This window comes from Enoplosus armatus, chromosome 2 (genome assembly GCF_043641665.1).
Source record: "Enoplosus armatus isolate fEnoArm2 chromosome 2, fEnoArm2.hap1, whole genome shotgun sequence".
NCBI classification, from domain to species: Eukaryota; Metazoa; Chordata; class Actinopteri; order Centrarchiformes; family Enoplosidae; genus Enoplosus; species Enoplosus armatus.
The window spans coordinates 14,310,996-14,325,954 of NC_092181.1; the positions used below are offsets into that span (position 1 = coordinate 14,310,996).

Genomic DNA, 14,959 nt, shown 5'->3' on the forward strand with positions numbered 1-14,959 from the left:
AATTCAGTATTTGTTTTTTTTTATTATTAAATTGTCAGTTATTATTAAGTAATCCAGTAAGTAGGAATTCCAGATGCAGATGGTTTGTGTGACTCTTGAATAACATTTGATGCTAAAAATGAAAATAGGGACAATAATTTGAATAACACAAATTAATGGTCAGTTTATTTAAATATACAGAACTCTAGTGACCAAGTGATCTTCATTTACCGATACAGATCCTGTTAAGAGCGACAAGCTTGTTCAGGCTGATGTGAATATGCAACCATATGAAAGACATGAAATGACATCATGGCCAGTGAGTACGGACTGTAAACACCTACAGGATACAGGAAGATGTTCACATCAGACTGTCTTGAAAATGGTTTACTGTCTTAAGTAGAGATATAATTGCACTTAACTTATACTAGTAAAAGTAACATTTTTGTGTAGGGTCCTTTTTTCTACAGTGCTTTGAAAGAAAACATGATTTCTAAAAGATATGACGCAGTATTTAAGTTTGAAGGGACGGATTTGTTAGGCTGCTAGGTTGAGAGACATTTCCAAGGTTAGTGACCATATACATTACACATTAAATAACCATGATAATGAACTGACCAGCATTTGCAGGTGAACAGCTGCCTCATGCTTAAGGATACAGAGCAGCACTTTTCTCCAATACAGGGCCTGAGGAGCCTGGCAGAACAGGCAGGAAGTGAAGTCCTGGAGGTATCTAAGTTGGCCATGGCGAGGCTTCAAAAAGCTCTGTACTCCCATGGAAACCTCGTCACAGCCTGCTTTAGATGGCTCTGTGTGATCATGAAGCCAAAGCGAGAAGACAAGTCATCCTTGATGAAAACGCCAAACAAAGACACATAAGAGTATAACCATCAAGCAACTCCATGACTTTCAAGTGAGCATGGCCTTGCCGTACAATCGTGCTACCCTGCAGTGTTTTCTGGTCTTTTGCTGGCTAATACCTGACACTTCTGACAAAAACATACCTACAGATGTCTTTTAGACCTTGGTAAATATTCAACGTTGTACACTGGAGGCATATTCCTATAAACAGGTTTACTCATTTAGGATAACTTTGCAAAGTAAAACAGTTTTTTCTTTACATCCACTCTTGTTCTTGTCAAATCTTTGTCTGTGGAATATAACATTTTGGTCCACTTAATCACGAGTCTCCCTTTGTTGTGCATCACCCAGCTGGTATTATATCACCTATCAGACAGTGAAGAGGAAGAACTCCAATTGGAAAATTCCCATTTGGATGGTTTGACTCAAGACTGAAGGCCCCTTCACATGTCTCTCAGGTACATATGTTGAGCTTCGCTCTCCCAAACTATTTCATTTCCCTCATTTTGTTACAACTCAACAGTTAAACATGTTAAACAATGGCATTGCTGCTTGATAAAAAAAAGATTTGGGCCCAGAAAGCCAAACAGAGAAGCTTATGGCTCTAAAAGACCAAGCAAGTCTTTAGAGCATCCCACACAGTCTAATAGAGGAAGTCTCGAAGCAGTGAGAATTGAGCTGATGACACAGCTCATGGCAAACGCAGCAGAGCTTCAGAGGGGAGACGACTGATCTGAACTGTTCTGCTCATAGCCCTGAAGCCAGACAGTATCTCTACAGCCTGGTAGAGCCGTTGGAAGATAATTCGCAGTGCCTTTACAATGTCAAGACAGACATGAATGACTAAGGCGCTTTCAGCCGCAGCTCTCCACTCACTGCAGACTGTATAGCCTCAATCTGTTTCCCAGTGTGGATTTAATAAGACTAAAAGTTTAGGGCAATGCAAGGAGCCCTGCGAGGCTGGAGCGCTCATTACACAGCCAGAAAAGTTGCTGAAACATTTCTGGATGATGCTGGAATAAACTTAGAGATAAATAATAATGTTGCCGTTCCTGGGGTCTTACCACTAGCAAGGGAGAAACATGTAAATGATGGCCTGAGGGTGCCACTATAGGAAAGGTTGTCTATTTGCATATTGGCCATTTTTAGGACACCTTAGACTCAGCTCTACATTTTCAGACTCTTTCCTCAGTCGAAGCTGCTGTAGATTGTGAGTTAATGTTCCTGTCCTGAGGCCGGTCTGGGTCCAGGAATGCCAATAAAATGAATGAATTATGACACATGAATGAAGGAATGAGGGGTTCCATGACGTTCTTATAATAATAACAAAAAACTACAAAAAGTTATGATGAAAAAAAAGGATTTTTTTAAATTAACAAACATACTAATGAAACCGTAACTTATCCGCTACTGAAACTGCACTTTTACAGCAAGTGACGAACCACAAAGCTACATCAAAGAACGTCATTTCATTTCTAAACTATCAAATAAACTTACAGATCATTTTCACTCAGTCCAAACAAACTGCTGAGGGAAAGGTCATCCCCATGAGGCCCCCTTGCTTCTTTGATCAGAGAGGATTTGCCACAGGTGAGATGAGTCACAGGGGCTCCACCCACACAGGAAGCGGTCCAGGAGGAAGACTGGAGTGGGAGTGGGAGGATGTTTTCCAACAACTGTACTAAATAACATGGCTCACTCTGGATGGATTCTATTAGCTATGATTTAATACTATATTTCCCTCGAGGTGAGGGCAAAATCTATGAGCAAGTATACCAAAAAACAACAACAAAAAGAAAAAAGGCTAAAAAACTGTATTACTCTGTTATGGAAGAAGTATTCAGATCATTTACTTAAGTGAAAGTACTAATACCACACTGTGAAAATACTCCGCTACAAGTAAAAGTCCTGCATTCAATACCTCACTTAACAAGTATTATCAGGTAAATGTACTTAAAGTATCAAAAGTAAAAATAGTCATTATGCAGAAAAATGACCTCCCTGTCAGTGTTTTACTGTGTTTTTCTCTCTGAGTTGTTACCACTTTCACAGAATTTGCTGAAGACCATCTGCTCTGCTAGCACGGTCCAGAAAAGGAGCACTGATTTAGCATGTTTTAGCCCCTTTACTTCAACTTGTGTGTGCGTTAATAAACTTTACATCACTCCTGATGATTTTCCAAGCATTCCAAGTTTCTAAATTGACTTCAGACCTTTCATGCACTTGGTTTCAGTTCATTTAACTGCCTCATAATATACATTTCTCAACTATCTTGCTGTATGACCATCATAACTTCAACACAAAAGGGCATGTGATGGACATTTTTCCAGCAAGTTTTAAGTCTCGGCAAGTTCATTTTCATTCATCACTGAAACAACTGAGACCAATAACTGCCTGGGGGGCAAAAAGTAATTGAATGTAAGAGTGCATGGTATGCGTCCCTATAAAATATTATACTTTGTTATAGTGGTTAAACATGGCCCTTTAAAACGACACAAATGCAATCCTTAGTGCCCCAATGTCATCCTTTTACAACATGAGTCATTTAAATAGGAGCCAGAAAAGAAAAGAAACTAAACTGAGAGTATTTGGAGCTTGTTGCTGCTGCACAATTAACTACAGATCACAATTACAGCAGCCAAAGACCACTCAAATCTACATTTCAAGCTGGTATTTATATCAAAAATAACATCTTCAAAAGTTGATTTTGCTAGTTATGGCATTGTTATTTTAAAAATCCTGTATTTTTTAAATCTTTATTATTTCCCCCATGTTATTTAAAGTGTAAAGTACTGATATACAAAACGACAGCAGTAGCAATTATTTCACTTGAGTTTATTTGTAACAAATGAAACTTGTGTCGACAGAGAACAGAAATCCATACAGACCTGTTTTTCGGTTTTCACACGCTCCAAGAACCAATGTAAGAAAATAAAAAGCACTTGTTGACTCGGAGCAGAAAACAAAACAAAGAAAAAAGTTTACATTTACAGACCAATTGGAGGTAACTGATCCAAGTAACACACCATATTTTCGTTTTTATACAATTTATAAACTCCAGTTTTATCCATCTACATGATACATTGGGGGTAAAATAGAACACTTTTTATTGTGAAACTTCTCTTTTGTGGTACAACAAATCCACAATGTGATGTATTGCACATACTGCTGTGCCATAAACTGTGATTTCAGGTGCATCCTTTTATTATATCACTCTGTATATTTGATAATGTTATTCACTCTTTACCTTAATCCTTTATTTATTTATTTATTTATTCAATTACTCTCTGTGTTTTGTGTTATTTACATATACACAACCATGTGAGCATTACAGGGTCCATCTTTACTGAGTTCAAGTAAAACTCCTTTTGGTGGTGGGGGGGGATGGGGGCTTATCAGAGATAATAGGATACTAGTATTAGTGCATAGTACAAAGAGAGAAAGTGCAAGTCTTCCCATAACAGGTGCGACCAAAAGGGGCATCTCAAAAGTGGTACCATGCATACAAAAAAAACGACAACAGGGTTACTGTAAGATGGTGGAAAACTGTCAATGATCCCTTATATGGTCAAGCGTTAATGGAGATACAAAAAAAAAATAATGACGTAGGTTTCTGTGTTGTTGGAGACGTAGCACCTGAACTTCTCTCGGCCTTTGTCGTTAAAGGAAATAAAATATATAACTGTAGACATCAGAACGAGGAACACAGATGACCAGTTTGACTGATTTTTGTAGCTGAAGGGCTTCAGGTGGGACACATGAGCGTATCCGTATGGTTTAGTTATTCTTGCTTTTTCTCCAAACTGACAAAAAGATAGCCAATGCCGTTCAGCTTTATATAGATCTCTACATAGCTGAGTAAGTATGACTTGTCTGAGCCAGCTCCCAGTCGCTGCCAAAGTCGCCAGTGTGGCCAAAATTTCATGGCAACTGAAGTCTGAATGAAAGAGTATATACACAAAGCTTGTGCAAAGTGTCCCAGGAAGTAAAAGACGGAAAGCTGTCGACATAGAAACTCTTTTTTTCTGTCCACAAAGATCAGACCATCCTGCTGATAACCTATTTTGAAACCACATTTTGTTTTTGTCTGTAGTCGAGTCTCATGTGAGACGAGACTTGTTTCGTTTCGGTTGAAAGAGATATGGTGATGTTGTTGCTGGGTTGAAAGTGATGAGTACAACTATCCAGCCTACACAGAGCCTTCCATACAAAAGGTTCACAGCCAAAAACAGAACACACGAGATACTTTCACATACTGGAACATAACAAAATCATATGCACATTCAGTTCACACACACACACATAAAATACACACAAAAAGACCCTTTAAAGTAACTTTATCAAAATAGGCGTGTAATATAAGGCACTAGAAATCTAAAATCAAAATACTTATTAGATGCTGTTTGAAATATGAGTTTTGATCATTCGTTGGTTGCCGTGACACACTGAAGGATGACATCATCTACTGGAGTTGTGACGTGAGAAAAGATCTACTTCCTAAGAGGTCAGAGGTCAGGTTCCTCTGTTTGGACACATTAAATGGTGGCGAGAACCATATCGAGCGTAACATCCTTGTGTCTGGAAAATGTTGCACCATCATCAGTATCATCATCGTCATAATGGCATATAACTGCAGTTAGTGACTTGACACAAAAATATATAATACATCTACTTATTGCACACTGAATCAAACGGAGAGAAAAGTCATAGGTGAGCATTCCAGTGAGAAAAATTGTTCCTTCCCCGACCCCCCCCCCCCCCCCATCCCACCCTGTTTTCTACGTCCCTTTCTCGCTCCTTGCTTGAGAAATCTTTGTGAAGCTTATTTGGACACATAAATAGTTGTTTTTTTTCTCATATTTTGCTTTCTGTGCATACTCTCTGCAGTGGTGTTTTATCTGGCTTTCTCTCAACCTGCACACCGATCAACTTGGCAAGATGATTTTCTGGTAGCAGCAGGGTTAATACTGCACCTCTGAGGGCCCCCTTTGGGAATTCAAAAATGGCCATCCTCTCTGACACCGCAGGCCAGCTGGAAATGAGGTTGAGAGTCCCGTGTGCATGCGTAACGTGTGTGTGGGTAGAGAATACAGGAGAGAGTGACACTCAATGGTGGTGTTTTTCATAGAATTGTGAACATTTTCCACACTAGATTTGATTGTACACTTTAAAACAGTACCGTATCACTTAAAAAAAATAAAATCGCTACAGCTCATTGGATTACACAGAAAAAGAAAGAAAACCAAACCAAAACACAACTTTGCCTTTGTATGGTCGGTGAGGACAAAGTCATAAATCTGTAAAAACAAAAAAACAGAACGTGCCACAAGGAATACCCAGTTTTTAAAAAACAAGATAGTCACATATCTATATTTTTCTAAAAAACTAAATTAATGTTTTACTTTATGGTATGCATTTTAAACCTCTCTCAAATTTCCCTTATCTTAAATCGTGAAGCATAAGGTTGAACTGGTGGTTTTTTATTACTGTATGGTAGAAATATCTTCTTTTTCATTCACAGGAAACGAGAGTCTGTTTCCAAAACAAAACAGAAAAAAGAAAACACTTCTTGGTGTCTTTTTTTTTTTTTTTTTGGGATGTGTGTTCTTTGTCTTTTTAATACTGTGTGCTCTGTGTTTTCAGTCTCCTGTTGGCAATTCTCTGGTGCTCAAAAGTCCCAGTTCTTTCAGTCCACGAGGCTTCCATAAGATGGATTCTGTAGACTCCTTCTAGACAGTCCTCAAGATAGAAAAATCTAAATTTCCTGTGACAGCTAAATACCGTAGCCGGGTCCTGTAATTACGTTGGTGATGCTACACTGGTGGTGGACGAGGTGAGAGTTCCACACCCAAACAATGTAAAGCAATCTGGGTGCTCACAAAAGCACTGAAATGAATAAAAATCAATATTTGATCAAGTATTCTGATTGGAACAGTGGTTGAAGTTGCTTCTTCAGACTGACCAATGGGTGTGTTTGGGCTGAGGGTGGAAGGAAACACCCTTGTCAAGCAGGTTGCTATGGCTCAGTTAGAGGTGCTGTTTCTGGGTACGGGATAAGCCGATGGTCCCCCTTCACTCTGCATGTGGTGGCAAAAAATCTTCAAAGACACATCGCAGCCTAGTGCATTAATTCAGGCCACGTGTGACCTGAGAAAAGTACACTAGGTGGGATGTGGCATGAGAGACGGCCACTGGGTTTATGTTGCATAGTGATCAAAGCTTCCCAGGTACTCCAGACTGGCCCGGTAGCAGAACTGGTACTGGTCCTGGAGGGAGGCAGAAGAGAATAAAGTCAGTGACAGAGAAAAAAAGAGAGTGAAAAAGAGACGAGAAAGAGAGTATGAACTTGAAGGGAGACGGAATAATAATCAGTTCACCTCTGTCTGAACGGTGGCAGGTCTCTGGGTGCGCAGCATCTTGACAGTCTGGAAGATGTCCACCACTCCCTCGTACCTCATCCTCTCCAGCACGATGCTGAGGGTGATGAACACACCAGTCCTCCCCACTCCGGCACTGTTGGTGGACAGGTGGAAACATATTTAGAGCTGGATGTATTTAGAAGTGCAGCACCTGTGGTCATGTATGATGTAGAAGTACCACAAACGCCCCAAAAATATTCCCTCATTTGGTGCTTTAATGATCGTGGTTGGGAGCGCTGTCTAACATGTCAGTCCAATCATTTATTCATCTTTTTCACAACGATCACAATGTATAAAAACATAGATGTGTTGGTATGAAGAATAGGTCTCACCTGCAGTGCACAGTAATTGGCCCATCCTGGCCAAACTGTTCTTTAGTTTTGTGCACCTGGCCAATGAAATCAATGAATCCCTCCCCTGACTTTGGCACTCCTTGCTCTGGCCAATCAGTGAACTGGAACTGACGAACTGTCCGCGATTGGCCGTCCTGGAGGAAGAGAATGTGTTTTTTTTTGTATCATTTTTAAATTACAGAAATAATGTAATTAATTAATTAATACAGTATGAATGACACCTTCTTACAAACCCACACATAAACACAAACGCACACAAACTGATGACTCACCCTGGCGTCAGTGACTTTGAACTCTCGGAGGATGTACTGGGGCATGTTGTACTCAGCCATGGGATCCACCACAAAGTACTGGTACCTGGCTGAGCGCTCTGCAGGCCAGTACTGGTGACACTTTTCCTGCAGGAGGACAGCACAGAGGCTTCAGTTCAGAGCATTACATCACGTTTGAGGGATTCAGTGTGTGAGGAGAACAATCTCTGGCTACCTTGTCATGAAAATGTCTGCCTGACTTCTGAAACTCATTTTTCACTTGAAGATACTCTTGTGCCAGATGAGATAGGATGTTCATGAGATATAACTTGCACCACTATCTCTCTCCATCACTGTGTTGCTTGCATTTTCAATACTGTTTTCAATAATTAAGACTCATCATTTTCATTTTTAACAGATATTCTCGGTTCCCCAACAACAAAAAAGTGTCCCGTTTCCTGCTGCTTATGACAGTTCTCAGGAAACAGGGTCTTCTCCTGGTGAGGAAAGCTCAGGGTTAGATTTAGCTAATAGAAAGTGTTGATGCTGGCTGGTGTTGGTGAGATCCAGGACACTTTAACACATCAATGTCCATAAAAAAAGAGAAGGAAAGAACGGGGGACAAATGAAAAAGTGCAGCTGAGCAGTTCAGAGAGTTTTTTTCAGATTGAAAATAATGTTACAGTGCATGTTTGGGTAAAATTGATCATGTTATCAAGCACAAATCACTATTTGATACTTTGGGTCGATGTGCATTGAAACCTTGTCCATCATTCAAAAGCTGCAGCTCACCTAAAACAATTTAATTAGTGTGTGTTTCAAAGATTTTTTATTGTCTCTTTGTGTAGATTTTCCTTCACAGCCCACACACCCTTTTATCACATTATATCTCTGTTTTTTCGACACACTGTTAGTCAAGTTTAAATAAATCAAGAGACACATAATATCAGCTATCGGCAGCTTTGATCCCTACAATCACCAGATCTACAAGCCCCTATACCAGTAGAATTAGAAGTCCCAGTAGAACCAGTGTGTGTGTGTATTTGTATGCGTACCCGTCCCATTTCTCTCAGTTTGGTTAGCATGACAACTATGGTGGAGTTGTGTTCCCACAGCATCCTCCAGTAGTCCTCTGTGGTCTCAGCCAGTGGGCCTTGGGTTGCTATGTAGGCCTTCTGCTGCCTACACACATAAATACATGAATCAAATACTGCACCCTCTTTGTCCATTTTACTGACATTCTCTGTAAAGGCCTTTGAGTCTTCATACAGCACCTGAATGAACTAAACCTTTAACTAAATGCCAACTTCAACCTGTATCTGACCTGTATCCATCAATGAAGCTGGCGTTGATATAGTCAGATCCCTCCACCCCTCTGATTGGCTGCAGACACACACGCGTGGTCTCGTAGGGCATGATGTTCACCAGCCGGTTCTTGAACTTGTTGCATGGCAGGTTGGCACTCACGAACCGCGATGTGTGGGCCTTGGCACTGGCCAGACGCTGGAACAGAAAAGAAAATCGATATTTTATAATATTATATGAAGAAACTTGTACAGATCCTTAGATATGAATGAGCGTTGGTGAGAGCAGGCAAAACACAAAGAAAACAGAGGGGAAGGAAGATGGGGAGTAATGGAAACAAGGAAGGCAGGATGGATAAAAGGAAGGAGGAAAAAAAAGAGTAAGTTCAGACAAATTCAAGGACCTCATTCAAATGCATTTAGCACAAGCCTTGGTTTCCTCTGGCATACTGGACAACTGAAATTAGAAAATCAGCTTGACTCGGCAGGCCCGAGGATATTTAGTCAGACATCTTCAATTGAATAAACAAAGGAGGGGTGATATAGGGGGGCGAGGGCAGCGGGAGGGAATGGGAGAGGGGATATAATAAGATGAACGACAGGAGGAAGAAGAAAATCAAGAGTCGGGGGGCAGGAAACCACAATGCCCCACACTGTCTCAACGCACATATGTGAACCACAGTTGATCCTGCACCAGTGAAAAGAAAACCACCCTGGAACACACACATATGGATACGTGCAGACAGGCAGACGTGAGCACATAGCGTACACTCTCTCTCACACTCGACCATTGGATGACATGGCTTAAAAAGAAAGACAGAACAACAGAGAATAGGCAGAGGGAAACCGCAGACTCGGGAGGGGAAACAATGGGGTCTCATGAACTGAGCCTCGACCATCGGCGGCTACCAGAGCGCTGTGGGAGAAACAGCAGTACCTTATTTTCTTACAGGCAGGACCGAGCTGGAAAATCCCACACTAACCACAAGTTCACCAGTTCATTTGGGTACTCTGAACCCAGTTTGCAGTGCCAACAATAGTAATCATTTGGTTTGAATTTGACTCTTGGTCTTATCAATAAAGTCTGGCACAAACAAAAAACTTTTTGTTGCTTTGATACATGCCATTATTTTCACCATCTGTTAAGCTTGGATAAAATCATGCCCTGTTGGCAACCTCTTTAAACTCAACCAGTAAACTCTCTGTGAAAGGAAACAAAAACAGTGTGTCTTAATAGGGTGTTGGATTACCAAACGCTGCCAGAACAGCTTCATTTCTTTCTTTTCTGTCGCACACACACACACACACATGCTTCAACTTTCTGTGATTTTATTTGAGGGATGCGACGCCACTCGTCCAAGAGAAATTCCATCCCTTTGGTGTTTTGTTGATTAAGGTGGAAAGTGCCGTCTCTGTCTCATAAGTGTTCAAGTGAGATGAAATCTGGTGACTGGGACAACCCTGGCATATGTTTTACATCAATATAAGGCTAAGCTAACAGTTCAGCGAGTGCTCGGTTCATTGTCATTCTGAGGAGACCGCCGCCATTAGGACAGGAATGCCGGAGCATGGGATGAAGGAGATTGCTTAGAGTGGCTTTGTGTTTACTTTGCCCTCTGAGTGACTGAGCAGACATAAACCATTCCAGGAAAAATCTAAGCCACCTGCTTTCAATATATACCTGTATGGCTAAAACTGATTCACTTTCCACCCAGCCAAACCAGACGGGCTCTGCTGAGAACTCGTCTGGCAAGAGGTAAATATCTCAGTAAACAAAACAATAACAGCTAGAATAAAATGAAAATAACGCTCCTCAATAACACTCTGAATCCCTTACGTACGCACTCCTCTTGCTTGTGTATTAAAGCCCATGTTCGGTGTTCTCACTCTGAATTCTGATCAGCTACCTAAATGTTTGAAAACGCCCATACGACCTTTCCCAAAGATTTTAGATAGATATTATAAACTGCTAACAGCCCTGAGAAAGATGCTCAGTGAGCAAGGTCAGGAATTCAAGGTTCATCATGTATGTCCTTGTGAAGAAGGTTGTTCTCAAGCTGAGTTGGAGAGAACCATCCTCTCACAAACATCTTCAGCAGCTACTGAATAGATCTAGAGGTGAGATTGTTTTGCAACCACAAACTGGAGGTGCTCAGAATCATGTCAAGTTTCAACATCTATACTTACATAGTAAATGAGCAAAATGAATCTGCTGATGTGGACCGTGTGGCACAGTCGAAAGCTCCACAACAGCTACTAAATGGCACTGTGTATTTGTCCCAGCTAGTTTGGCAAAGACACGTTGTTCTTGACAGCTTCTTTCATTCAATTTAATTGATTTTCCTGCTCATTTTCATGGTTATTTTACTATATGATGCAATCTTGATTTTATATGCCTGAGAAGTAAAATTCTAGGATCCTTAATCAACCTACTTTCTCTGTGTTCTTTCGTTCTTGAACTGTACCATTACACACCACACATGTCATGGAGGACAGAATTTGACATTTTGGGGAATACCCTTATTCTCTTTCTTGCAGAGATTTCAATATGAAGCTGATGCCAGCAGCCAAAGCAGCTTAGCTTTGCATAAAGACTGGAACTTGGTTCTGTCCAAAGGTAAATAAATCTGCCTACCAGCACCTCTAAAGCTCACTAATTTACACTATATATGCAGGACAACCTCTTGGCTAGGTGCAGTTACTTCCTTAAGTCTCTGCTCATAGTGACAACAACACTCCAGGAAGTCACTGAGGTTGGCCAAGACATAGTCTATTTATCTTTAATAATCCCTGTCGTTTTTATACTTTTGAATGAAACAAATGAGATACACGTTAATTAGTGAGAGGTGCTGATAGGTGGATTCAGTTAACTTGGGACAGGGCCAGGCTCGCTGTTTCCCTCTGTTTCCAGTCTTTCTGCTAAGCTAAGCTAACCAGCTTCACATTGAATGGTCAAACATGAGTCTGGTATTGATCTTCTCGTATAAATCAGCACCCCCCCCCCCCCCCCCAAATGTCAAACTATTCCTTTAAGTAAGAATACCTCACTACAGAGTTAGACCTCTAGACCTCTAGTTAGACCTTGACGGAAGTTTCTCAGGATCCGGGGTCATCTTAATCTCTAGCTCAAATCCTTTGATGTTTTATATCACAGTGACCATATACTGTACTTTCTTTATGCAGGCAGGATGGCCCAGTCGGCAGAGAGACCATCTTTAGACAATGATATATCCTGTGACAAGGCACTGAATATCTACAGTATCAAATTCAGGGATGCTATTGTGTAGCTGACCCTGATGTCTGGCCTCTTGTGTGGAGAGGGGCAAGAAAAAGGTGACTCTCCCTTACAGAGACCAGTGAAGTGTCACATTATTATCATAAATCGGTTTTATGAACCATCATAAATCAGTTATACCTACTTTTACAACCTTCAAGGACATGATGATGAGTCCTCACCTTGAACTCCAGCTCCATGCCGGTGACATTCTCTCCCGGTTCAATCTGCGTCAGCCTCTGGATGTAGGAGTACAGGTTCCTCGCGGGGACCTCGGTGTTCCCGCAGGTCACGGCCTCCAGCAGTGCATCGTGAATGAAGATGTACTGGTCCTCCGTCTGGACCATGTAGTTCCTCTGGGAGCGCATCAGCGTGACGTGGCCGTAGATGTCGATGGTCTTCTCGTGCTTGATGCGCTCCGCCATGGCGTCGATCACGATGAAGCAGCCGGTGCGACCCACTCCAGCACTGAGGAAAAAAAAAAATGGGGGAGCAGTTGATGTGATTTTCTCACGTAACCTGGGGTATGAACTGTTGAACAAATCATTTCCCTGAGTGTGTGCTGCATCTTCAAACCTGGTACAAATCTGGCCCTGTTGCATATTGCGAAAGCTCTAGCATACTGTGCCTAAATCAACTAAGTATCACAAAGATGCCAGCCAGCAATATTTCCAACAAAGGACGTAAAAATTGACATCAGCGATGAGTCAGCATCGCCGTCTGACTGGCATTACGAAGATATCCTCTCCTATCGACATACAATCCAGAAATATAATACATTTAGCTGCCCACCCAAACACTTCACATTTTTGCTGTGCTAGTACCTAAATGGTGAAACACCCTGACCAAGCAAGTTTCTGCAAGTGAATAAAAACCTCTTTATATGGTTAAATTAACATCAATGTGTATGTGTGTGTGTGTGCACGCGCACTAGTGTGTGTTGTTCAGGTGGAATAAGATTTGGTCCATTGTTTGATACAGAGGCTGGTTGATATGTTAAGGCACATTATGATGGAGTTTTGCCGGGATAATTAAATTTGACTAATAATCCTGTTAGATACTCCATCTGACTGCTACGGGAGATTAGGAAGAGCTCCTCTCCTGCCAACCTTTTCACCTCCCCACCCTCGTCTCCCTGCCTCTTTATCTTCCCTCTAAGTACCCTTCCAACACTCTTACACCAGCCCCACCACTTTTTCCACTCTCACATTTGTAGGGGGGTTTTTTTTAGACTCCATTTTCTCTCCACTTTTCCTTTTCTTTAATTCATCATTTCCATTCACCGCGTCCTGGATATGACCTCACCTTCTCCCTCATTCTGCACGTATCTCCTCCTCTAACTCCCAGTCCCTCGCTAACTTTCCCTCTCAATCATCTCTCAATCCCCTTGTCTTCCCTCTCCATTTCTTCCTTCCAGATCCACACCTCACTAATTCTTCCTCCCGAGAGCTTCTGCTCCATATTCCCTCTGCTACCCTCTATCTTCTTCTTCTCTCCTTCACTCCCTGGTACGAGCGAACAGCAGCTTCATTCCAGCTCTGGAGCTCACCACTGTGCAAAACCGTAATGACAAGTTTCCAACTAACGCATGAGTGTCCTGCTGCTCAGACAGCAGCTCATTTGAATATAAACTTATGAACTCAGATATACCACCAGCTTAAACGGTAAAGAGTGAAAACTGAAAGCTACTTATGGAAAATAGGGTCAGCATGGCAGCTGCTGCTGTTGTTGTTAAACCTTAGAAATGATGGAGGTTGTTAAGGGAGGAATGTGGGTGTCTGAGCCAGTGAGGATGGTTTGGGGTTTGTATAATGGCAGGTCAATCTCATTTCAGTTCAGGACCTATGAATGATTTTATACAAGTGCTCTTGGACTCATGTTGATTTTCACAGACTCTCGGGCTTTTGAAAATGATGCTTGCCAAGTAAAACCCAAAATAACACATAAGTGTTTCATGCAAGCACACACACACAGTCAAGGACCAAATCTGTTTTCTTTTTGGTCAGCGACTTTGGACAGGGATTGTCTTCCTTGGTGATTTTAGGAATTATTTTGGTACAGTGAATTACAAGAATGTCTAAACTAAACCAATAAAAAAATATGGATGAAGCACTGACAAAAGCACACACACACACCTGCAATGGACGACCATGGGTCCCGCATCTGGAGGGTTGCAGGCCTTGACCCTGCGAAGGAAGGCTAAGAAGGGGGTGGGGTGTTCAGGCACCCCATGGTCTGGCCAGGCCGTGAACTGGAAGTGACGAACCTCACGCTTCTCATTGGAGCCGCTCTGGACAAGCAGACAGACAAGAGGGTTAAAGATCTGTCTATATTTCTCTTATAGTCAACAAACATGTAGTGTCCCATGAAAAGACCAAAATCCACAATGTATTAGCCTGTCTTTCAATACTTTCTGACTCCCCTACCCTGTCTGTGATACTCCTGGCCCATTCCTTCCTACTGAAGATGTAAAAACAGGTCACAAATATAGTATATAGTAACATTAAAAAAAAAAAAA

General features: G+C 41.5%; 1 protein-coding gene across 1 annotated transcript in view; it reads right to left on the reverse strand.

Moving 5' to 3' along the window:
- Nucleotides 1-7,037: 7,037 nt before the first annotated feature.
- The window catches only part of ptprdb (protein tyrosine phosphatase receptor type Db), a 61,130-nt gene continuing 53,208 nt past the window's right edge, over nucleotides 7,038-14,959 (reverse strand). The window contains exons 29-36 of the mRNA XM_070914776.1: nucleotides 14,577-14,731; nucleotides 12,624-12,909; nucleotides 9,188-9,366; nucleotides 8,919-9,045; nucleotides 7,885-8,010; nucleotides 7,592-7,746; nucleotides 7,218-7,353; nucleotides 7,038-7,106 (exon numbers count right to left, since the gene is read on the reverse strand). Coding sequence (XP_070770877.1) covers nucleotides 7,038-7,106; nucleotides 7,218-7,353; nucleotides 7,592-7,746; nucleotides 7,885-8,010; nucleotides 8,919-9,045; nucleotides 9,188-9,366; nucleotides 12,624-12,909; nucleotides 14,577-14,731 — 1,233 coding nt within the window. The remainder of the gene's footprint in view (nucleotides 7,107-7,217; nucleotides 7,354-7,591; nucleotides 7,747-7,884; nucleotides 8,011-8,918; nucleotides 9,046-9,187; nucleotides 9,367-12,623; nucleotides 12,910-14,576; nucleotides 14,732-14,959) is intronic.